Source organism: Paramormyrops kingsleyae, chromosome 6 (genome assembly GCF_048594095.1).
Source record: "Paramormyrops kingsleyae isolate MSU_618 chromosome 6, PKINGS_0.4, whole genome shotgun sequence".
Taxonomy (NCBI): domain Eukaryota; kingdom Metazoa; phylum Chordata; class Actinopteri; order Osteoglossiformes; family Mormyridae; genus Paramormyrops; species Paramormyrops kingsleyae.
In genome coordinates, this window is record NC_132802.1 from 3,694,263 (window position 1) to 3,719,848 (window position 25,586).

The following is a 25,586-nucleotide window of genomic DNA, read 5'->3' on the forward strand; positions in this document are numbered from 1 at the left end:
TATCTTGGCATCCGCTGATCCGAAAGGGGGGAAAAAAAACCAATTATGGTGCTGAAAGAATATTTGATTGCAGCATCTGTGTCTGTGCAGAAAGTGGAATATTTGGGTTGGCAGATACTGGCTCTCGGCGTAACCACACTTGGCTGTAATTCAGCACCGGCTAACCTCAGATAAGTAGCAACCACAATGCACAGACCTGCACTGTTTCACTTCAATAATTTCGTGCCAGAAAATTAACCAATAAAACCGACCGTGTTCTACAGCACAGCTCTGCATTCTTAGCTCAGCTTAATAACTTAATGTATCAGTTACAGAACCTCAGGCAACAGTCTGTTGTGCTCAATTAATGATTTATTCATAGACACACAACACTTATATAATGCGGTTATTGGAAAGGCTAGTAAAGACAGTTTTAGATATTACAGGTGTTAAAGTGGCCAGTCTGAGTACTTCAACCTGTTCATTGTGTTTATGCATATTTTATATAGGAGACTTGGTTCAGTTTTGCACAGAACATGTGTACCATTGATTATGGCCCTTTTGCCACCCTGAAGCAGATCCAGCTAAGAATAGCTTAGTAAGGCTGTATCATGCTGAGGCGTGACCTATAAAATACACTATTTAAAGTGGGTCTGTTGAGCTGAGAAATGCAAAAACGAGAAACGAGAACAGATGCAGCGGTAAGGAAAGCAAGCGGGGCGGAGACACCTGAAGGACGGGTCACAGTTTGCTCTCAGAATGACTCTCCTGTTAGCCAGGTGCTGAAATAATGTTTGGGAAAAAAACATCCATTTGGGGGGGTCCAGCTTCCACTTTGATCAATTCCTAATTTGCATAAGTCCAGGTGAATTATAATTTGTAAATGACGTAAAAGCTGTTGTATGTAACTGCCACCCGCCTTCCGCCCATTTATCCAGTACGGGGTTGTGGTGAGCCGGAGATTATAGCCCACAGTACTTATTCCAGGAAGCCCAGGTCAGAGGATGGACTGCACCGGATGCCTGTCCACCACAGGGCAAGCACACACACTATGGCGAATTAGAGACGCCAGCGGCAGAACGACACGGGAAAGACATACACACCCCACACGCAGATGTGTGTAGGACTCTAACCCCCAGCTCCGGATGAGTGCTGCCCACGAGGCCACCCGATAAACTCAACATGAGTATTCAAAATCCTGTGAAAGACCACCTTCTGCATCCGGATATAAGCTATACATCAAATACATGAAATGAAGATCAAAAAGGTAGAGTTACACCATCACAGCATGGACTGTAATTTCATATTGGAGTTAGTCCTGATTAAACAGGCACGAGGAACCATCGTCGAACTTTTGAATATATGTTAATTAGTAACAGTGAAAAGCCTCAGAATATTTTTTTTCTTTTTTTCTATTAAATATGCCCCTAGTACCAGAAGCAACTGGTACAGGAATAACATCCATTGGCGATTTGTCCCTGGGCAACTTGGGCCTTTGTTTTCTCTTGGGTTAAAATGATGAATTTTCTCTTTTGCCATTTGTGTCTTTTTTATAAGCAGTTTGGCTAACAATCTAGCAGTCTTGAGCCCCTTCCTGAGTCCAGGGCTTGGGGGGGGGTGTCCTGAAATCCTGTGAGGGAATAGATGTGACTGTCCTCTGCCAAGCGGTCAGCTGTGCCTGAACCGCCCCACACTTATGGCTTCCTGTGCTGGGCAGGTGCCAGATATGCAGGGAGGCCCTGAAACAGGCGCGACTGCTCCCTATACGACTGGGGCGACAGCGCCCTCTGCAGGGAAGTTTGCTCCATCCTTTGTAGTGCGATCATCACTGCATCTCAGTGGGATGCTTCTCAGTGACTTGTTGTCCAACCGCTCGTCCAAAATCAAGCCGCTAAAAACAAATGAAACTGATATACAATAAACACACGCCGAGAACCAATGGCAGGAACGAGAATCCATTCAGGACCAATTTGTGCCTAACAACTTTTGCAAAGTTGACAGAAAGTCGTTGTACTGTTTTCTTAGTAAAAGAAACGTACAGCGCAGTTTTTCTCAGCAGTTTCTATGTCGTGTTACTGTTGGTCTTTACGTTTGTGAGTGGTTCTGGACTCTAGTCCTGGTAGCTGAAAATGACTGATTCTTTATCTTGGACTAAATTCCTCAGAAGCTGGTTGTAATGTGGCCAAAAACATAAAAACCACAGAGAATCATTGACTTAGACAACCCTATGTTATTAATGCAGTAAAGTGGTTTCCCTAATTATCAGTTAGTTAGCTGAGGCCCAGCAAAATCACAGCGTTGTCATTTGACACCAGAAAGTCTGTGCAAAATGTTGCATTAATGAAAAGTTGCAAAAATCCCATTTGGAAGTTATTAGTGTTGCTGTAATCAGCATAACCAAACCCACAAAGTTGTCTCCCGCTAATCCTAAAGTACACAAACATTCGATCCTGTGGGTCAGATGTTCAAGCAGCCAAGTTCATATAAATGCATAATTAAATAATAGATGCCTGTATTTTTTTGTGTTTGGTCTAATGCTACTTTAGCAATTTAGCAAGTTCTATATCAATGAATAGCATTTGCTGCATAAATGGGCAAATCTATGCAATGCTAAGAAGCAGTGAAAGATTATCAATTCAGTTTCTTAATTAAAAAATATCCAGAAAAGTACTGACAACCAGATGGCGAGCAGTGCATGTTTACATCATCCTTTCATCTATCTTCCACCTGCTCGTCTTGTAGAGGGCCTCAAGGCAATCTTAAGGAAGATTAGGCTCAAGGCAAGGCGTGCACACAATCACACTAAACACACATAACATAAAGACACTTGACTAACTTTGTGTTGCGTGCTTCTCCTGTAAGAAGATAAGCTGAAGACTGACTGGTCTCTGAATGGTTCACTGTCACTCGTTGCCATGTTCTTCACTGGTGCAAACCTTTTTTAACATAAACTAAGCAAACTGAAAGGAGCTTTATATTCCTAATGGTAAATGCAAATGGAAAAACTTCTCTGGTGATGTGTAATTTTGATCTGTGCTGTGGTTTATGCATTTTGCTCCAAGAAGGCAATCCCAGGCTCTCTTTCATGAGCAACATGGACCAAACGCCTGCACCAACATTAGCGGCATTCTGCCGAACATACGTTTTTCAAAACATATATATTTGTGAAATAAACAAAAATATTTTTGACAAATAAACATTTTTAAGCATGAAACTAAATACACTGCAGTCACATTAGCAGACACAAGCCGCGAGTGTCAGCAGGCTCGTAATTATGTATCCCGATTCTTATAATGTCAAGGCCTGTATTTCAGAAAGATTAATTGGATTGGGATTCACTCCCGGTGAGCTCAGCCAGTCCAGTTATTTTGAGTCACACTAAGAGCCACTGTAATGAAAATGCAAGTAAAACATATTCAGACATATTTGCCTGGGTACTATTAATGGAAAGTGCAGCAGATCTTCAGCAGCTACAAGAATCTTGTTATACGATCCCGTCAAGTCCATAGCTTGTCATTCACCAATGGCATCTATAAGGCATGTTCTGGCCTGCTAGTTAAGCTTTCACTACACATTAGCAGTTTTTAACAGGTTAACCAGCTTCCAGATTCTTCTGCGAGATTTATTTTTAGGTGTTACACAGTACAGACGGTCTCAGCATTATGCCTACAAATTACACTGCATTTTTTTCTCCTTCATCACAAAGGCTTCGTAATTTTGCTGCTGACCTTGTGTAATTAAATACATAATTTAATGATTTCTTACCTATGCTGCTTTGGCCTGAAATAACACATTCGTAATTTGCCTGAAGTCTGGGCAGAAGACAAACACAGGCAAATCCATGCCTTATTCTGGACTGGTCTATCTCCCGTGGGGGAGACAGGGGGACAGTAAATGAACCCCGGCATAATAAAAGTACACTGCTGACAGCGGACTGATCGTACGATAGGCTCTCCCGTAAATCACCTGCCTTATTATTTTGATAAGTTTCAGTGCGGCTATTGCCATGGTCTGGTGTGTCTCAGGGTGTGGCAGAACTCAGCACTCTACCATCACGTGCCGGCGCGCTGTAAATCAACCCAAATGACCATGCAAGCATGCTATTAAATGAAAATTCACTGGTTACGGTTATGTTCTATTTAAGTTCCCTTTTAAATATAATTTTAATAGACTGTGAAAAGTGATGAGAGTACTCAGTCTCACTCATATATTATACCTAGTAGTTTTTACCTAAAATAGAAAAATTTGAAAATATTAACATCATATAATACAGAAAAATAATGGCATCCCATCCAGGACGTATCCCTATGCTGTCTGGGACTGGTTCCAGGCCCCCCTGCAACCCTGGCCAGGATAAGGGGTTGGAAGATGGATTACCATGCTGAAGCTGAAAGAAGCAATCTATCCATCTTTCATAACTGCTCATGCAGTACTGGGTGGTTGTGGGCCTGGATCCGATCCCTGGAAGCACAGGGTGACTGGGATTCCAGTTCATCACAGGATGCGCACATATATATCACGGGCAATTTTATGTTTTTAGATTACGGGAGGAAAACTGAGTTTCTGGAGGAAATCCATAAAAACAGGGTGAGGACGTCCAAACTCCACACACAGGGAGCCAGAGGATAGAGGTGTGAGGTCACAGGGCTGCACACTGCACCGCTGTGCCACCAGGAGAGCAGAAATCAGAGAATCGAATGCAGAATCTATTCAATCAAATCTCTAGTGAAGTCTGCTGGCACGCCTCCCATTCTGTCATTAGCTATAATTAATCCTTATCCACTAGGAAAATCAACAGCTGTTTTCACAGCTGATTATTGCCATTTTTATGTTGAAATGTACAGTGCGGAATGGATGATTGCCAGTTCATACAGCAGAGAGGATTGAGGGCCAGGGGGGTTTTGGATCTCTGGGTTCTGTGTGGCCCCTGCCTCATGCCCTGAGCTCCCTGGCATAAGCCCCAGGCTCACTGTCACCCTGTACTATGCTTATGGAAAATGAGTAGATGGATGGATGGAATTAAAGTTGTACAATCAGACATCACAATGCAATGCAAACCATACACACACACACACGTTTGTGTTCATATGTTTACAGGGACCATTCATTCATAACCCTAATCCTAACAATGACAGCCTTAACCCCTACTCAGCCCTAACCTTAACCAGAAGTAACCAAACAAAATACAAGACTTTTGGCATTTTTAGTTTTTTGATTGCAGTCACAGATTTGTATAAAATTGAGTTATCCCTGATGGTGGCCAAAAAATGGTCCCCACTATGTCAGGGTAGCAGGTTTTTAGCACATTGTGGGGACATTTGGCCCCCCACAATATAATATACACATATAATAATAACCATGCACACACACAATTAAATTTTCATACATTTGATACAGTTGGGGCCATAAACATGCACAATACAGCACAGACAAAATTCTATTTAAGAATTCTACTAGGAACTTAATTTAGTTCTAAATTAATCAATACTTTCATGCACAAACAGGTTCATTGTTTGGTTTGTGTATAAATGCAATTTTTTTCCCTTCCTCCTGTGCATTTCACATGATTCCCACCGCATTCCATGCATCATTCTCACAGTGTTGCGACACCAAGGCCTGTCTGTTTTGTTACGCTACGCATTGTGGAGTTCCTCGCTCGTAACTCCACGTCTGTACTGCAGCAGTTCTGACTGCTAGTGACACAGTCTGTACTCAAAGTCTAGCAGCCAAACTACTGTGGAAGCTGCTTGGGTCTGGTTTATTTAACAGCATCCCCAGTGACGTCAAGCTTACCATGCCCCATGGGACTGAGCTGCACTGTGTTTAGCTGCACTGGTATCTGTGCAGTTTGCAGAACAGAAAGGGACTAGGCGCTTGTCAGGGATTTCACTCAATCTCAGTTTAGTCGTGGAAAAATCCATATGAGTGTGAACTCTCAGCTGGCAGCCATTTTGCTACGGGTGCAAATATGTCTTTTGGAATCTCAATACGTTACACTAATGCTTAGTACCACAATGTCCGGTTTCATGTAAACAACGCTATAAATAAACACATTAATGAGTTGTACAGATGCTCGCTAATCATATTGGTGTCACTCATTAGTGTGGTTAACACCTGTGTCCCAAGTCAGTCACAAATCTATGCAGTGCGTTTATACAGCTGGGGATTTTTTTCCAAGAACATTCCAGGTGAAGTACCTTCCTCTGCCGAAAACCCACTCCAGCTACTCGCTTGGTTGCTCCAAACGGATTTTTGAAAATTCATATTGAAGTTTGTGCTGTCTTGCTGCTCATCCATTCTACAATACTTTCCTTGTCATTAAAAACTAAAAAAATATATAAAAAGTATCTAAGCACCAAGGGCCTTTAACAGAACATGTATATGGTGCCCTAACAGTGCTGATAGGCTAAAATGGAAAAACATCGCTGGAAAAATTAAAGTAAAACAGATTTACTCACCAGAACCTGCTTATTTTATTCAAAACTTGGGTTTTTGCTTTATATAAAGAGAGATCACTTGACATTTAATACATAAAAACTAACCAGGAAATTACAAAAAAAAATCCTGCAGCCGTGAAGCGTCCCTCAGTTACAGCTCATGGTCTTTACCCAGCTCATCTCCTGCATGGGCTATGGCACAGCAGCTCTCTATTGGCTGGGATCCAGCCAATGCCGTAAGAGCTCTCCCTCGGGGTACAGTTCAGCTTCCTGGTCTGCAGCTTTAACCTTCACTGCTACATTGGCAACTGGTCAAGTTCGGGACTTGCACATAGCACAACTGGATAAACCTTTGCAGTCATAAAGACCGCCAGAGTCTGCCACTATTAAAAATTACCATAACTTCTACACCAACCACCTGGACTTTAGAAAACTTGGCCGGATTGCAGACAGCAATGGGAAGCACTTTGACTTCAGCTTTGTGCTTGTACTGCACATGGCATGGCAGCTGTATGGGACTCAATGTCCAGTTATATAAAAAAAAAAAAAAAAAAAGCATCACAAGTAAGACCATTTAAAACATGTGACCTCATGTCGTGGGGGTAGACTTGTAGTGGGATTTTTCATGATTTTTTGAATTGCTTGAAAATGTTCTTATGACTACTTAAAGCGAAACTTCACAGCAAGGGCCTGTATCGTAAAGTTGGATTTTTGTGCTAGCTAGACAACTAGTTAGATTTAAGTTAGTCTGGGATGTAAGTGAACAATGATAAAGTCAATTTAAACTAGAGTACCTTAAATATGACAGGTTATCTGACTAACCAGCAAACCTCACTTTGTGATACAGGCCCTTGGTCTCTCTGTTTCCTTCAAATCTAAAACGTAAAGGAATTGTTGTTTCTGAGAAAAGCGGCTTGAAGAAAGTGATAATAAATTACAGGTCCTACCTTCTCCTTGTTTGTCTATTTGAGCTGGAGAAGAGTATGGAGGCTTTTTAAAGATTGTAACCTGAGTAGAGATGGGGGTGGTGATGGTTTATGTACAAATATTTTGTCATCAAGCTACTGGATGAAAGGAATGTCAAAAAGGTGTGTCTGTATTATACATCTGTATTATTTGTATTAAGAGAAGCAAGCAGTACACGTGTTTCCATTTCTTACCAAAATATATGTTTCATATGTATATTTTTAGATTTCATCTGTCTCTTGTCAGGTCTCAGTCTTATTTGCATCGCTACACAGAAATAAATCTACATTCTTGGTTTTTAAACATGCTTCTGTTTTTCACAAAAATCCATTCATATAATTTTGTAAGAAAACATAAGGAATTATATATAAATTGAAAACAGATTAACTTCAAAACTGGCATGCCCCACACTCCACACAGGAAATGGATTTCATAAATAAAACCTAAAAAGGTTATTTACTTCTTAATATTTTCCCCTTTCATTATTTTTCCTAAAAGTAATTTGGCTCAAACAATGTTGTAAATGATCATATACATCTAATCGTAACTGGTGCCCAAACATAAATATTTTAAATACTGTGCTTTGTGGCCCTATAAAGAACGTAAGTGCTGCCAACACAAGCACAAATAATGACAGGCAGCTCCCGGTTAAGAGGCTGAACCCTGGGATTGGCCAGAGCTTGTGCTCACACTGGAAGCCTGTCGTCCTCACCTGAAAGGGCGACTGTTCACCAGTCTGAACACACACGACAGCAGCCATGAAAGCTAGTCACGTTCAGACAAGCATATTCAGGGGAGGTGAAGATGAGGAAATAAGGGCCAAAGATTGATTCCTTCTGTGTTTGTTTAGCCACGTTTTTAGGTCATACTGGACGAATCTATGGACAGTAATTTGCACACCAGAAACATATATGAAAATGTGTGCCAAGGCGTTCAAAGTAATGATGATAGGAGAGTTGGTTCCTAATTTGTTAAAACGTCTTGTCTTATATTCATAGAAATCTGTGAATTCTGCTTTGCAACCTTCCTACACTTTTCCAAGTGAACCATAGCTTTCAGTGTTAATCATGCCTGCCCTGCTCAGGAGGACTTTCACAGGGGGGCATTGTTATCATTATTATGATACTTGTTGTTATTATTACTACTACTAATACCATTACTATTATAATCGCTGTTGTGGTTGTTGCCACTATTGTTTTTGTTATATGCCATACCTAAGCTCACGGCCTATGTTTACGTTTACATATTCTCGTACTTCGTATAGTATAATCCCGGCCTTTGACTTTTGCTGATATTTGGTTCTCTTATGTTGTGTGTATTATCTCATCCTGATTTAACTGCTGCTGTAACACCGACATTTCCCTTCGTGGAATTATTAAAGTTCATCCGCTCTACTCTACTCTCATCTAATGTAATGTAATTTAATCCTGTCCCTAAGGTACATTTACATGCTTGGCCCAAGTCATGATATCTGATAGATCTTTTATTTCCATGCATTGAGAAGTGGGCCTTGAACTGACTTCATCATCATGTATAAGCCGTGCGTTTCTCTGCAGGATCGTGAACGAGCTCACAAGACCTTCCCTTACCTCGGCCACTTGGAAAGCGAGGCAGACACAGCACAGGTGGAGAACAGCCATGGTGCCATGCTTGTTTTGGCCTTCAGAAGTGCCGAGATATTTTTGGTCTGAAAAGTTCAATGTTAACGTTTTCTTAACGAAATATTAGGGTTCTGGCACCAAGCAGAAACCCACAGGGGTACAAACTAAAATAACACTACATAATAAGAAGAGCAGAGCAGTAGTGTACTATGGTATAAATCGCCTTTACACTGGATGCACTCAGCCATCGCCAAGCAGGTGTATATACCTCGATATTTGTTTTCCAGATTTCGTCTTCATATATTTACAGATAGGTGCATTTATTTCACTATTATACAACACAAATTATAAGACTCAATCATTACTAATAAAAACTTCTTGCATGTAGTTCAATTTCATTTAAAGAGAAACACATTTGTGGCCCTGGGTGTTCTGGCAGCCTACGCCAGATTCTGCTATATTAAAAACATCTCAGCATCTGGTATATGGCTGCTAATTAGCTAACTTGCGTCCGCTTCACAAGTAGTGAAATGTTAAATAACTGTAATGTTATGGAATGCAACCAGAGATATTTCTAATCATTTTTTTCACACATTCTTTTGTGGGGTAAGCATCTTTGCTGTGATCAGAAGGTTGCTGGTTCAAGCCTGGCCGTGGTACTTCTGTGAGTCCCAGCTCCCTGGTGCCACAACAGCTGGCTAATTATTATTATTATTATTATTATTATTATTATTAATCAAATGGTGCCCTAAGATGTCGCCTATAGGACAGGCCAGCCCGAGAGAAGCATAACTGTGGCACCACAAATCTGCATGAAAGTCAATCCAATCATGATAGCTGTAGCCTGGAATGTTTGAGACGGCTGAAACACAGTAGGCAGCTTTTTCAGATTCAAGCAAAGCAGTGACCGTGAAACCTGGCCCTTGAGGCCATTTTTATGCCATCTCTGGCAATTTATTTCTGAGGATAACAGACAGCTGCTAATCATTGTCCAGTCACTTTACTACTCTAATAAAACATGTTCAACTTAGATTGTATCTTGTTAAAACTTACTTCCCTACATTTACTACCCCTATATTTCCTATTAAGTCATTATACACAATGTATTAACAATCAGGTGTTCCTAATGAACTGGTGTATCATACAGTTAGCAGGTATAATTGGTAAGTTGTGTTAAATTCTTATAAGCAACATCTAATGTGCTTCAGTTGTAACTAGCAATGGCTTTGTGAGTTTTACATACTAACCTATTTAAGCATTGGAGAAAGTATAGGTTCACCATGAAGCAGCGTTAACATTGGTGCATTATACTTCACTATTTTGTGTCCCAAGGTCCGTCAAAATACCGTGTAACGCAGGACAATCGTTAGCCAGCTAAATATGACAGCGACAGCAGATCTTTGTTCCGTTGCCTCTTTGTCACTTTAGAGATTTCTATACAAGTTTACAACCATGATTTTAAAGCTACCTCTTGGGATGGAGTGGTGGCCCAGAGGCTAGGGAGCTATGTCAATAACCGGAAGGTTGCTGGTTCAAATCCCATGAAAGCCCAGAGTGATTCTACTCGCTTGGGACCTTAACCTGTGATTGCATTGTCCTGGGTATAATGTTAATCATCCAGCCCTATAAGCAGGTCCTCCAACTTATAGGGAATAATTTGGGGGTTGGTGGCAGGATTGACACTCCAGCCACTAGGGGGGGGAAAAAAACTCACACCAGTCCATTTGGACTAGTGTGCTGCTGAAGTATCACCTGCCACATGGCTGCTCTCAGGTTCACATCCCTGAGGTGGTTTGTCATGTGGTGGGTGTGGCAATGCACTATAATCAGTGCATGTTCCTTACCTCTTCTCTCTTGATGATTAGCTTATCTCCTTACAACAGGAACCTCCACACACAAAACCAGTGCAGAGACACTGGTCACAGAGGTGTGAGGCAACAATACTAACCACTGCTCGTATTCCATTCAAACATATTCAGATTTTGATTATCTGCTGGGAACTCTCCACTCACTTTAGACTGATGCTTGCTTAACAAGAAAGGTGGGAATGCATGTAACAGGCCAGCATTTTCATAAAATCAATGTGGACCACAGAATTCTTGAGGGCAACAGTGATGTGTGGTAATTTGGAAGTACCTCTACGAGTCCCATGGAATTCAACACAATAATACAAATATTTACCTATGTCACATGACATTCATTTTGCTGGTTTTTAGGTTTTTTTGCATACTAGTTCTGGGGACTTGTAAGCCTCTGCATTTTCTGCAATCCTGAGCAAACTAATCTAATTCGCGTAATGAGGGCCTCCATTATCAGTTTTCCAGCACAGTCAGTCAGATGTGTTGCTGCTTGCCTAGAGAAAAAATGTCTCTGTCCTGTATGGGCCACCAAACAGGAGCTGAAGATAAGCAGGTCAACAAGCCCCACTATGTTCCTGGATCCATGTATGGTCAAGTCACAGTATAGGACCAAGCGACCATAGTGTTTGTACAATTCTCAATGAAATGCATTGACAGAAAATGTTTGTGAATTCAAAAGGTGGGTGTTCATCATAAGGCATCAACATAAGTGCATCCATCAATGTAAAAATGATAAAATATGTTTTTTATGTCATGTCCAAGGATTAAGCTTAGAGTCTGATAATTATATTTTGTAATATATTTGAATATAAGTAAAAATCAGTTCTTTTTAAAAAAAAAAAAAATCTGTCAGTTTTCTGTAATCATCATCATCATCATCATCATTATCTTTGATGAAGGCACTAACAGGGTAGTGGTGTAAGAAGTACACTTGTAACCTGAAGTACCATGTGGATAACTTGCTGTTGTACCATTCAGTAAAGCACTTCAGCCTGAATTTCAGCAGCACATCCAGTAGCATGAATGGCTTCACGTGGAAACAGTTTTGGCTAAACACCAAGTACCTTGGATACAGCAAAAAGCAGCATTAGTGTTACACTGCTGGCCTCTTGTGGCCGACAGGATGAGTGCATCAATGGTTGCCATCAATGTTAAAACAGTTCTATTCAAGAGCGGTTTCAAAACAAACAGCAAACACACAGCACAGTAATGTCTTGAACAGAGTAAAATATACAAAAGCACAACACTTTTAGAATAACAAGAATACGTAACTATTGAGAAAATACAATTATGTCACTGTCATTTATTGTGAAGCCTTGTTTGTAAAACCATTATAAGAATAATGGCTCTATCAGAGTTCTATTTTGGGATGGAAGATGTACAGTTTGGTGACTTAGGCAACTTGAGGAATGGCAGAATGAAGGTTAATGTAATATCACATGACAAGTCAAAGGGTAAATATATACATCACTAGTTTAACCATGACAAATTTAAATTATTGAAATTAATTTTGGTCTCTAGGTCTACATTCAAAGGTCTGTTTTTTTATCGTCATAACACTGACACAGTGGCTACATTTATATTATGTAAACAGTGTAATACACCACTAACGGAACCAAACATATTTACAACATGGTATCAAGCGAAATAATAAAAATAATATTTTAATTTTAAATAATATTTTAAATAATAACAGAAATAATATTTTTTGCTTGATGGCTGGTCTTCACAGCAGTTACATGTGGAAGGTTAGGGTTATCCCTCCCCTGATTTCTTTGACTTCACATCACAGAAAAAAACACTGAAGTACAATAGAGATTCTCTCAAACAGGGCAAGACAAAATGAAGGTCACAGGTCAGAACAGAATCTCACCAGTATCGCTCTGGACTTCAATACCTGCAAACAGTGGCATGCTGCAAAAACCGAAGTTGAAAGCTTGGTCTTGATGAAAGTGTCACTCCGAAACCATCGCTGGGGAGATCTCCACGCTGCTGTGAGTGACCCGGATCCCATACCACCCCGCCCAGAACTGGGTGTCCTGTCCTCCGTGAGTGAACCTGATGAAGCGGACGCCTGGCCCGTAATCTCGGAACACATGGGTCATCTGAAAGACAGGTCACAACGGCGGGTCCAACCCCGTACGATGTCTAGTGCTCCTACACCACCACCTCTGCCCACCGTGTCAGCCATGTTCACAGCTAGCACCGTTAACACTGAACATAGTGACAACATTCACTCTGCATGTACACCCAGCATGCATTATGCTGGTCGTGCTGGTAACCAGCTATGCTGATCTATACTGGTTTTCTCGGCAGGACTGTTGGCCGAGAAGGACAAAGCTTGCACAGGGGCCTCTTAGGTCACCTACATGTTACCAACAGCCCACAAGCGCTGCAGCAAAGGTTGGCATGGAGGCAAGAGCATGTGAATGGGAAGAGTTTGGAAAGGCCACAAAGATACTTGCCGCTTTTCTACTGTCACCAAGAACAGGGCCGTACCAAACCGCAAAGAGACGGTTTTCCATTGTAAATTATGCAAGCCGGACCCGACCTATACCCACGTTGAAATGGCCATGCTTTCTAGCAGAGCCAAAAGCGTAACTGAGCCAAGCTGGTTGCATCACCACCATCTGATTGGTTGAAATGCGTGGGGATGCCTGTGTTCTGTGTCAATATGCAGAGATTATCTAAAGGAAAAAGGTTATATTCTATATATAATTCATTATTAGAAGTATCAGACATTGAAATATAATGATGCATTCCTGATAACTCAGAACTTACAACTAAACCTCCTACTAAAAAAATTCTACAGAACAGCTAAACGGAATGGATTTGTAATGCGCATTTACACAAGCTAATGCTAATTCCGCTAATGCTTGATTCTAACATAACACGGTGATTTTCTCACAGATCTGCTAGTGATAATTAGCACACAGTAAATAATGATCTACACCATAGGAACAGTAAATAAGCATCTCTTCAGTTTTACGTCACTGTTGCTCACCAAACCCACCAATGCTTTACCAAACAGATCTGTTTGAATTGGAAAATGAAAGCGAGCTGGAACCGCACTGTAATTAGTGTCTTTCGGGTACTGCCTTATTCCTGTATGACAGTGGAAAAGAGCCGGCTGAGTGGCCCGAGAGAGATTCTGACAAACCATTTAACACCAAAAAGAGGGAGGCAGGATTTTGCTCAGACTATGTTTAGTAAGAGTGAGGAATTAGTGGAATTCTGGGAATTGGGTGCGTGTGACTCGCTTGGCGTGGGGATGCCTGTGACTCTCACCAGGAGAAGTATTCTCAAGATGATTAAGTTGTAGCTTAAGATTTTAAGACACCCACGAACTGGATAATGCCAAATTCAATATTTTTGTGCTGTAGTCTGGAGGAATTTCTGAAGCATGCAAAGACTTTATTGCCTTGCTACTATGATTTTTATAACCTATCGTGTTAACCCAAAAATAAGATGGTTTTTTTTTTCCCCTCAAAATACGTCTGAAAAAGTGGCGTCGTCTTGTATTCAGGGTCTAGACCAGGGGTGTCAAACATACGGCCCGCGGGCCGAATACGGCCCACTATAGTGTCCAATACGGCCCGCGGGATGATTTGAATAATAGTATTAAATATCAAATCTTTTTTATTATCATTATTATTAGTAGTAGTAGTATTAAAAAGGAATAAGAGTGTTAATGAACAGTTTCTGAGGACTTGTTAAATGCAGTTTTACAGAATATAGTGTATTTGTTGTAATTTGATGCACTATGATTAAAAAAAAATAATAATAAATTCGGCCCGCACATGGTCACATTTTCTTCTCATCCGGCCCTCACCCTAAAATGAGTTTGACACCCCTGGTCTAGACAGATGGGAACAGATGGCTCCAAATACGATATTTTGTAATGAGTATTTTGCCTTCTTGTAATATAGATTTGCCGTAAGATTTCTTGCTTGAGCGTGAGAGTCTGACAGCATGATGATGATGATGATGATGAGGGTCACAGCAGATGCGTGAGAGTTGGCAGCCCTGCGTGTGTTTAACGTGTATCCCTGAGTGTCATAAAATTGTTGGCTTCCCTGTCTGTGCCACTGCTAGTATTAATCTGATTAATAAAGAGAGCAACAATCATTTTAAAAGAGCTGTCATATCATTATGTGGGTCTTCTGCATCGAAAGCGTTCTGCGCCCTCAAGGGTTGTGGAGTTTGTAACATTTGTTATATAACCCCCACCCCCCCCCCCAGAAAAAAAAAAAAAAAACATTTGTTTTTTGGAAAGTTTGCTGTTTAAGACACTTATTGTAATCCAATTGCCTGCGGTTGCTTTATAAGCTGTGGTTGCTGGCTAACTTATTATGTGTTTTTGTCAAATAAAATTATTTTTCTTTATGAAGGTAAGATTTGGTATTCCAAAAAACTAGCTGCCAAAAAGTAGGGGGGGGGGTCGTCTTATATTTAATCCAATATGGTAATATTTAAATAAAACCTCTCTGTGGCAAAAACATTTAAATAAGTGCATGAAACTAGTAGCAAATGTGAACTGAAAACAAAATAATTGCATGTATCAAAAGAAATTTGTCAGATATGGAGCTCGGTGGTGCTTTAAACATGGAGCACTGCAGGTACCAAAGGTAAAAACTGCAATTAGCACTGAAAGAAAGCTTCAACTAATCAGCTAAACTTAATCCACATAAACTAACCCCAGTAGAAACCACAATTCAAACAGTGTTTACCTGAATTTTAGTTTTGTAAGGCATGCCACTTACCCTTTCCCACTGCATCTCATTCCACTGAGGGAAAGTTACTGGATCTGGACAGAACGTCTCAATCACTCGTTGTTCTTGGTCGAGCAGCTCAACACAAATCTCATATACACATCCACAGTCCCAGCGGGGAGAAAACCTGTCATACCAAACCAGAAGATTAAAGTTCTCTGAGAAACACGGCAACAGTCACAGAAATACGAGCTGCTCTCACCAGTCAGATATTACGATATCAGGCTGAATTTCATCCATTAGATATGGTCCATACCCCTCTTTAACCACGTCTATTAGTTGGGATTTCTTGCAAGACCTAAAATCCAACAGAACAATGTGAAAATGTTTAAACGACCCATGTAAACCATGAAATATAATGGGAAACCGAAATCTGTATAAATCTACAAAAATACGTGAAGACCGATACACACATAAATCCCATAACATGTTTACTTAAGAGATTCAGTTCAATACTCACCCATAAGAAGTAACGAAGTACTTCTTAACTCCTTCATCTGGAAAATTTAAAGCTACGTCTTCAATTTTCCACCCATCACCTCCATTTAACATGATTGTCCATCCTGTGAACATTTCTTAATGATTGGAAGAGAAACAAAATCTGTTTAACAAGGAGCAAGCAACGTTTTTCGTTTATACTGTAATTCGCCTCCCCTCCAACCCTTTATCGCACTGATAATCCATCCCCATCTCCATCTATTTCTTACCATCAGCCCTAGTGTTCTTCAGCAGATTTCTTCTATTCTTACTTAAGATGTAAAACTGGCACCAGTCTTCGGGACATTTGTTCTGATTACGCAGCTTAAGTCCTTCCCGCCGGCACCTCTCTCTCCAGTAGGAGGCGCTGTCAACTATTTCCTTCCACTGATGACAAACAAGCCGGCAGACGCAAACCACATCATGTGGGGAGATGTTAAAAAACACTTCCTCTAGCACTGCAGTAGGGAGCAAAGGCAGCATCCTGAAAAAAAAGGAGAGAAGTTGCTGCTCAGAAAAAGTATGGAATATTTATTTCAGTTGTTTTACAAACTATTTAAAAATTGCCCACATTTCTGCCTAATTCAGTAAGTATTCAGCTATATTAGTTCATAGGTTTATGGTCTACCATCTGGTTTGTGTTAATATTGAGAGGAATCTAACACTTATCTTACAGGGATATTTAAATTTTACTGCATATTTAATTTTTCCTCAAAAATAGTGCTGTTAAAACTAATTCTTGAACTTCAGTGACAAAGCATGAAACTTGATTATAAATACAGAACAATAAATTTTTAATTTAAAAAATAGCGTTCAGCTAAATTAATTTAACCAATCATTAGTCCCCTTCAGCAATCGGGATATTTAAGCTGATTGATTAAAAAATACAAATGAATGCTTTACTTTCAATTATCTAAACTTCTAAGCAGCATACGAATTCCATTTTAATTCAACAAATGGCCTTTGCATTTTTATTTCTTATGAAATTCTAAGACCTCAAAGGAGGGGTAATTCCAATAGTTTATACCATTTATGAGCCACTTTCACCACCCATGGGTGCAATGATGTACAAAGGTCTTCGCGAGTCATGAGGTCCAGTACCATTTTAGGTATAATTATGGGCTGTGTGTGGCTCTACAAGTTATTCGGAAGTATGATTCGAAAGTCTCTAGTTTAAATCCTGAAGCTGACAGAGTTATAATAAGATATCACTGCTGGACTCTTTAGCAAGGACTTCAACTCCAAAAGCCTTGCCCTCACCTGTGTCAGTGTGTCTCATAGGAGAGTAAGGTGGCATATATGAAAATTGAAGAATTTTTTGATACAGGTCAGCAGCTGGTCAAGCGGTGTGAAACTAGGATGTAAACTATGACTGAGCCCACTCACATGAGTGACTGAAGCGACAGTAATATTAAAACTTAGCCAACATATCCGAAACACTAAACCGAAAGTATTATTGTTCTCGGAAGTTATTCTGAATGAGATGAAATCAGTTTTAGGTTGGATATTCAGATCCACACTATCCAGATTATCGGCGGTGTTTCACTCATGCTAGACGGCATAAGGCGGTCGAAAAACGATCAGATCAATTCCACAGCCTCGGAGACACTCGCGCACCGCGAAAAGGGTCTGGCTGCAGCCCCTCACAACGTGCACTTTCAGCCAACCACACGCTCAGCCACTGACGTCATGTGCACGCTCTGCCACACTACAATTGGCACCTACGGCCTAGAAGCTATTGAAAAAAAGGCCTAATTTGAGAGAAAAAAAATATCAAGTAAACAAACGGTTAAAATTGAATGAAAGTTGCTGTGTCCTATAGGCCTCAGGTAGAACTACAATTGGTACTAGGTTTTGGATCGCAGGCTCCCACGGCCTAGGACAGGGGTCTCCAACTCCGGTCCTGGAGAGCTACTATCCAGTAGGTTTTCTGTCCCACTTGGCTTCTGATGAGCCACACTTGTTCCTGGTATTTACCTGAGAACAGGTGTGGCTCATCAGAAGCCAGGTAGGATAGAAAACCTACTGGACGGTAGCTCTCCAGGACCGGAGTTGGAGACCCCTGGCCTAGGAGCTATTGGAAAAAAAAGGCTAATATTAAAAAATAATAATCATATCAAGTAAGCAAAGGGTTAAAATCGAATGAAAGTTGCTGTGTCTTATAGTGCTCAGGTAGTAGTATAATTTGCACCCATTTGGGGGGTCATAAGCTCCAATTGCCTAGAAGCTATTGAAGAAAATCTATTTACCCATTTTTTTCCTTTTAAAATGATCATATAAAATACAATAAAGTGTTACAAATTAGTAAAATTCACTGTGTCCTGTGTATGTCAGGTAGTTGTAGAATATGCCCCCATTTTGGAGTTACTGGATCCCATTGCATTGAAATTATTGCAAGCAATCAGTATTTTATTATTCTGACAGTAATTCGTTGACGGTCCCTAAATCAGCGTTGCGCGAGCGTCTCCGGGGCTGTGGAATTGATCTGGACGTCTTTCGATCGCCTTATGCCGTCTAGCGTGAGTCAGTGATAATTTCGTTGACGAAATATTTTCGTTATAATTTTCGTCAACGACAAATTTTCACTGACGAAAACGAGACGATAACTAAATAAAAATTAAGTGATGATGACGAAAACTATAATAAAAATATATTGACATTTTCGTTAACTAATAAAAACGAGACGAAAATGTGAGTGAGGGACGTTTTTGGAAATGATCCAATCAGAATTAATCTTAGTGCGTGGCGCGGAAAGACGCTACAGTACATCTTGCATACATTGGTGGGTGTCTGTCTGACTTAAACTAAAATGACATGGCAATGGCTGGGAGAAAAAGAAGAGAAGGTATATGGAATAATTTCACGTTTGATGTCAAGACAAACAAGACATTGTGTAAACCGTGTGGAGCGGAAATAGCTGGTAAAATTACAACAAATCTAAAGCGACATCTGCAAGGTAATTTTTTCAGGTCATGCAGTATTTGCAATGGCATTACTGCCAAATACAGTTTTTCTTTTAAATAATTTGGAGTTGCACTTTTGCTTTACAGAATGAAGAATGTCATATGCAAGTTCTAAACAATTAATGCATATCTAATTTTTGGTTTTTATGGAAAGACGATATTCAACATATTTAATGAGACTTGGCTTTATTTAATTTTAAGTTAGAATATTTTGTATATTACCACGGTTTAACTAAATTACACTTAAATTAAACCCAATATATTTTAGTCAACTAAATCTACAGTAGATTTAGTCGACTAAAATCTTATGCTTTTTAGTCGACTAAAACTAGACTAAAACTAAAACAAAACAGATGACTAAAATATGACTAAAACTAAAATTGCATTTTAGTCAAAAGACTATGACTAAAACTAAATTGAAATCTGCTGTCAAAATTAACACTGGCGTGAGTGAAGCACCGCCGCTATGTCTGGAGAGTGTGGATCTGAATATCCTTCGAATATCCAAAACAAAACTGATTTCACCTCGGTGCTCCGAGCAGGTTTGAGGATTTGAATGTGCTGCTATGACAACACATCCAACACATTTCGAAAAACCGACAGATCCAGGATCATGCCAAATCGTCAACAACTACATCCGGCTAAAAGAGTCCACGTACGAAAAACACCCCCCAAATCTGCTAAGATATAAAGCAACAACACAAAACAGCGTGTTCATGGAGGCAGCCATGTTTGTTCCGAGATGTGCTCGAACGGCAGACTGTCGGACGTGATGTCACTCACCTCGGAATTTCTGAGTTCCGAGAGAAATCGAACGTCTTGCGTCCCGAAAAGAGACGGGTGACTCGGGTGTTCCGGTTACGTAATTGTCGGGGTTGTATTCGAAGACTTATTAATATTCATGAGAAAAGCTACCTGATTGGTCAGTGAATGCCTTAAACAGAATGGCTGAGAAACCATGCTAATTGCTAACTACCAGAATCCATAAGCCAGAACACTATTAGCCAATGACAAGGAAAACAGACTGTATTGTGAGTGTGGTCAAAGGCTTAAAATTTACAGTCATACTTTAGATAGGCATTTTACAGCAGATGGATTCGTTTTTGAATAATGACGTCTCCATATTTCAATCCATTTCTAGAAAACAGCGGAAATGCACCGAGTCCAATGTACATTTTACTTCCATTGCAAACAATGACTTAAGGAAATTCAGTTAAGGACGTCTACGGGTTGAAAAAATATCAATAGTTGTTTCTAAGGTTGGGCGTGGGAAAAGGCAACACATGTCGATGGGAGCACGTTTGCCGAACAATCAGGTAGCTTCTCTCATGAATGTAAATAAGTTTTCCCGAACCACCCAGTGCGGTGCCTGATAAGGTGGCCACTTAATTATCACTAAAAAAGGAGGACAATTTAGTAAGTTATTATTAGATATTAGTAATTATTAGTTACTAGTCATTATTTCGACATAGTAAGTCATTATTTCGAAATACTAAATCACTATTTTACTTTGTAAAATAAAAACTGCATACCTACTATTGGCCCACCCTGTTTATGTATATTTGTCTGTGTATGCTCTTGCTGCTGTGTGCACCAGAATTTCCTACTGGGATCAATAAAGTTGAATACAACCTCATTTGTGTGACAGGTTTGTGCCACCAGGACAGGTGCCATCACGAAAGGTCCCATCAGGTCAATTGCAGTACTTGTATGGCCACTAAACTTGATATCGGATTGGGTACTGAGAGTGTTCATTGTTTTTTGTTGATGTAATGGTAACTGGACTACTTTTTTTCAGTGGAATCTTTGTAATCAGTAATAAGATCATTTAAGTATATCGTAGTGTGTGAAATGAATTATTTATTCGGCAAGCAGTTGTACGTTATCCCTTACGATTTATATCGGTGGTGAAAAGGAGGACAAATAATCAGAATCAGAATTTGAATCAGAAGACATATAAGCATCCGCCCAGAATATACGCCAGATGGAGGGCATCGAGCTGAAAAACTGGACTGTTCAACCTAAAGCCGGATATCTGCTTACTCTAGAGAGTGGTGTCTCATCAGTATTGCAAAATAATATATTATGTGCACTACAGTCTTGTGAAAAAGAAAATCTATGGTTAATATATAAAGCATAAAACAACCTGAGGTTATGCCGTAAAAATACAGAAACTCCTTATAGTTTATGTAAGCGAGACGGATGACTTCGCAGACACGACGAGGGAACGAGTTATCTGTTATCTGCGTACACAATACTGAAAAAGACTGAAGCTAATACAAGCAATTGGAGGTAGGGGGGCCCTACAGCTGCCAGTAGGCTGCAAACTAACCCTATAGAACTGGAAGGACTCAGTTAGAATTCTCAAGTCACAAGTGTCTCAAGTCACAAGTGTCAGTTAGAATTCTCAAGTCACAATTAGAGTCTGAGTCAAGGCCGAGTCAAAATTCACCCGTCGAGTTGTGTGACAAGTTGGCATTGTGCAATTCATACCGGCAACAGATTAATATGCTTCATTAGAAAGAGGAAGCAGTCAGCCGTTACACTATATGAGATCAGTCATAAAATACTTGAATGTACAGCTGAACTGTGCATTACAGATTGTGGCCGCTTCCCCTAGGGGGATAATCTTCACGCTGCTGGCCCAGTAGAGGTCGCCTCCGCGGGTGAACCTGATGAAACGGACACCTGGCCCATAATCTCGGAACACGTGGGTCTCCTGAATGACAGGTCAGAGCAGTGGGTCTGGCAGCTTTCCCTGACACCGTCACAAACACTAAGATCACATTAGACTGGGTCACCTCTCCCCTCTGGGATAGTCTCTGCCAGGGTTCCATGCATGTGGAATTTGCATGTTCTCTCTGTGGTATGACAGGGCTTACTCCAGGTACTCCAGTTTCCACCCACAGTCCAAAAACATGCTGAGGCTAATTGGAGTTGCCAAATTTCCCATAGCTGTGTATGTGTGTGAATAGTGTGTGAGTAGTGTGTGAGTAGTGTGTGAGTGTGCCCTGTGACAGCTTGGCACCCCATCCTGGGTTGTTCCCTGTTTGCACCGATAGGCTCCAGACCCCCCATGACCCTGAGTAGGATAAGCAGGTTCAGAGAATGGATGGATCTTTAACTTGGATTCTATACATATTAAGTCAAAGAAAGATTTGTGGGCAAAAATCTATTCTTCATAGATTTGAACATAAAAACTTACATTTTTTTTGTTGTTGTTAATGTATTTTGATTATTGCACATGGTCAGTAAAGACAGCTCTGTCGGCTGGCTTTTCCTTAGGTCTGCCCTGTCTGTTACATTAAGCTGGTGCAGGGCAAACACTTGCACACACAATTACAAACTATGGGGAACTGAGACTCTAAACTTCCATGCAGGTTCAGGGAGAACATTTAGACTCACTCACCTGAAATAAGCGCATCTCATCCGAGCCCATTTGAAATCCATACTCAGGGGCAGATTTCTGAATCATTTTTTTCTGCGTTTGAGAAGCTCAACACAAATCTGATGCACAAATTGACAGCCCCAGTTCAGAGAAAACCTGTCATACACATACCAAACCAGAAGATTAGTGTCCCCTGAAAAACACAGACACAAAAATAGCAACAGACACAGAAATGCAAGGTGTTCTCACCAGTCAGATACAAGGATATCAGGTTGAACCTTATCCATTAGGTATCGTCCATACCCCTCTTTAACCAGGTCTATTAGCTGGAATGTTACGCCGGACCTAACACCAAATAAACAGAGAAAGGTAAAAATGTTTATCCTACAAGTAACCCATGCAATATAACGTAATACTGACATTCTTCAAAAATATGCAAATAATGTCTGCACATCACACAGACCTTTTTATCAATGCATCACAGTATTATGCATATTTTAAAGTTTTCAATAATGGGTGCAAAGGGTGAATACTGACACATGAGGGGTAACAAAACATTTTTGGACCCATTCATCAGGAAGACACTGATGTGAAGGTAGGGGCTCGATGTGCAGCCCCTTTTCTTCACCAATTACGGCTTTCCAGGCACTGAAGTGCTCTTAACAAGAAAAGAAATCAATTATATTAACCCAAGCCTGAACTTTTTTGCTTAACAACTTCTTCAGTCAATCCATCAACTTCAAACTGCCTTCCTATGCCCGCTTTGCTTTTTGTTATGTTCTATTCTCTTACTTGGAATTGTTCATCACAATTAATAAAAATAAATATTATAATTTAACATATTATTATATGTATTTTCCATGCAATGGTTGGTAAATTAGACCATGTAATGATCACCAAAAGTATATTGACACCAATTTAACAGTAATGTATTGACATATGTTACTTGTAAGAGTTATTTAATCACTGTACAGGCAGTGGGGTTATACATTTCCACATTTAAATCAAAGACGCGCAGTGAAGAACATGCACAGTCTGCAAGCATGATCCCACACACACAGTTGTATTAAATTTGGGATGATTACTGAAACTGACTAGGTGGGGCACAAACAGCCCCACCCAGAATATTTTTCACCAGCCGCCACTGATTTCCTATGAAGTGAAGTGAAAGTGATTAATGGTCATTGTTCACACCCATCAGCACATAGTGCGCAACAACAAAATGTGTCCTCTGCACTTAACCAACTATGACATTGTGACATAGCAGGCAGCAGCCAATTCAGCACCCAGGGAGCAGTACTTGGGGGCAGTACCTTGCTCAGAGTACCTCAGTGTTACCTTGCTGTTTGGGGAATTGATCCTCTGGTTTCCTTCCACTGTCCAAAACACGTAACTTAAATGAAGTGGAGTACCAAAACTTGACAGTATGTGTGACAGAGTGTGCACCCTGCAATATGTTGCTGGTTCCTGCCTCATGCCAAGTACAATGTATTATATTATACTTTATTATTACTGAATGAGTAGAGTACTCAATTATTGATATAATCCACAGTGACAGTCCTAATCATCAAAAGATTATTACTCACCCGACTTGCCTTTTGCCCCATTACTCAAGGAGTTTTTTTTCCACTTTAAGTCTGAATCTGCAGAACAGTACAGACATACAATATGGATGAGAAATATTACAGATAGCCCCAAGCAAAACGAATTGAGACAACCCCTCCCAACCACACACAGAATCTTAGTAAACAGGAAGGAGGCAAGTTTTAAACTTTATACCCAGATTCGCTCTCAAGAATCCCGAGCCGCACTCCACAACTTAGGGGCCAGCACCTATATTGACTAAACATAATATAGCAAGGCTGCCAACTCTCAAACATCTGACTTGACATTCAGGTTTCAGACTCTCACGTTCACCTAAGAAATCTTACGGCAAATCTATATTATTCCGTTATAAACCATTAGCTGCATCAAAAGCCTATAAGGACTATTTAGAAGGCAATAAAACTGTTACATGCATTTAAATGAGAATGCATACTTTTCTACAATTGAAAATCTCACGCCATCCAGCTGAAAACATCCAAAGCTGGAAACCCTAGTATAGTAACCTGAATAATACGATTGTTTCACTGTACAAGTGTTAACTTCAAACAATAAACACTGACTATTGTAAAATGACATTCCAACAAAATTTTATTTCCAATCCGATGATTTTACTTGTTACGTGCCGTAAGTTTGGAGATGCCTACAGGTTCTTCGGAAGTCTGCCCACTCGCCCATTCCTCCGCCGCTCGTTCGACTCCGCTCCGGACCTCCCTCCCTCGTCGCCGGCTGCATCTTGGCTCCGCCTTGCTGACCAGATCCCGCCCACGGCTCCTCCGATGCGCCGCGCGTCAGTTCCTGTGCCTGAGGAGACAAGGCCCCGGCTAGTAGACTTCGGGAGCTCTTGCTCGTTTTTCTCTTGTTTGGATTGCCTGTGATTACTGCTTTGCCTTACTGTGTATGACTGTTTTTTGTTTCTGGACTCCGACTTTCGCTTCGCCCCTTTCTGGTACTGTTGCTTTGGTTGTTTGCTCTTCTGGTTTCGAACTCTCGCCCGGCTCCCGACTATTGCCTTTGCTTCGGACACCGTGTTTTCCTTGTCTCTGTATTCACCGTGTGTTTGTTTTGTTTGGTGCGTACGGGGTGGCTGCCTTTTTGGTTTTGCGCAACGTGGTGTTTACTGTGTGTTTTGGATAGGGAGCCAGGTTTAGACCTTGTCGTTTTTGTTTGATTTCTTATTTTCACTTAGGGTTTAGCTTAGTTTGGGTTGTGTTCGGTAGATGTGGTTTTGTTTGTTGTTTTGGCCTAGGTCAATCCGGAAGTCGGTTGCACCTACTGTCTGTGAATAAAATACAAAAAAAGATCCCTTTGTGTCCTGTGTTCCCTTTTCCTGATCCCATTTTGTCTTGTCGTTCCCTTGTCCTTTTCCCATTATTTTTCTGACGGTCCCCAACCCTAGACTGGGGATCGTAACATACTTTTCATCGTGACCGAAACGTCACTCCTACACGTTTCTCGCAAGGTTCTTGCTGAAAGGAAGTGCTTAATCATGTGCTTGAGTAACGTGTACTTCCAATAACGAAAGAAAACTCCTCCCTGTTC

General features: G+C 40.6%; 1 protein-coding gene across 7 annotated transcripts; it reads right to left on the reverse strand.

Moving 5' to 3' along the window:
* Positions 1-12,121: 12,121 nt before the first annotated feature.
* On the reverse strand, positions 12,122-25,586 carry LOC111834354 (F-box only protein 6-like). Of its 7 annotated transcripts, none has more exons than XM_072713414.1 (10): positions 25,321-25,586; positions 24,671-24,848; positions 24,029-24,085; positions 22,692-22,787; positions 22,464-22,598; positions 16,322-16,575; positions 16,075-16,189; positions 15,817-15,912; positions 15,606-15,741; positions 12,122-12,947 (listed from the first exon to the last, which is right to left on the reverse strand). In XM_072713414.1, exons 5-10 carry the CDS (start codon positions 22,502-22,504, stop codon positions 12,798-12,800), a joined length of 792 nt encoding a protein of 263 aa, XP_072569515.1. In that variant the 5' UTR covers positions 22,505-22,598; positions 22,692-22,787; positions 24,029-24,085; positions 24,671-24,848; positions 25,321-25,586; the 3' UTR covers positions 12,122-12,797. The 7 variants fall into 7 exon arrangements, with proteins under 7 accessions (XP_072569515.1, XP_072569513.1, XP_072569516.1 ...); XM_072713412.1 differs by having other exon boundaries at positions 24,940-25,586; XM_072713415.1 differs by adding an exon at positions 22,980-23,100 and having other exon boundaries at positions 24,692-25,586.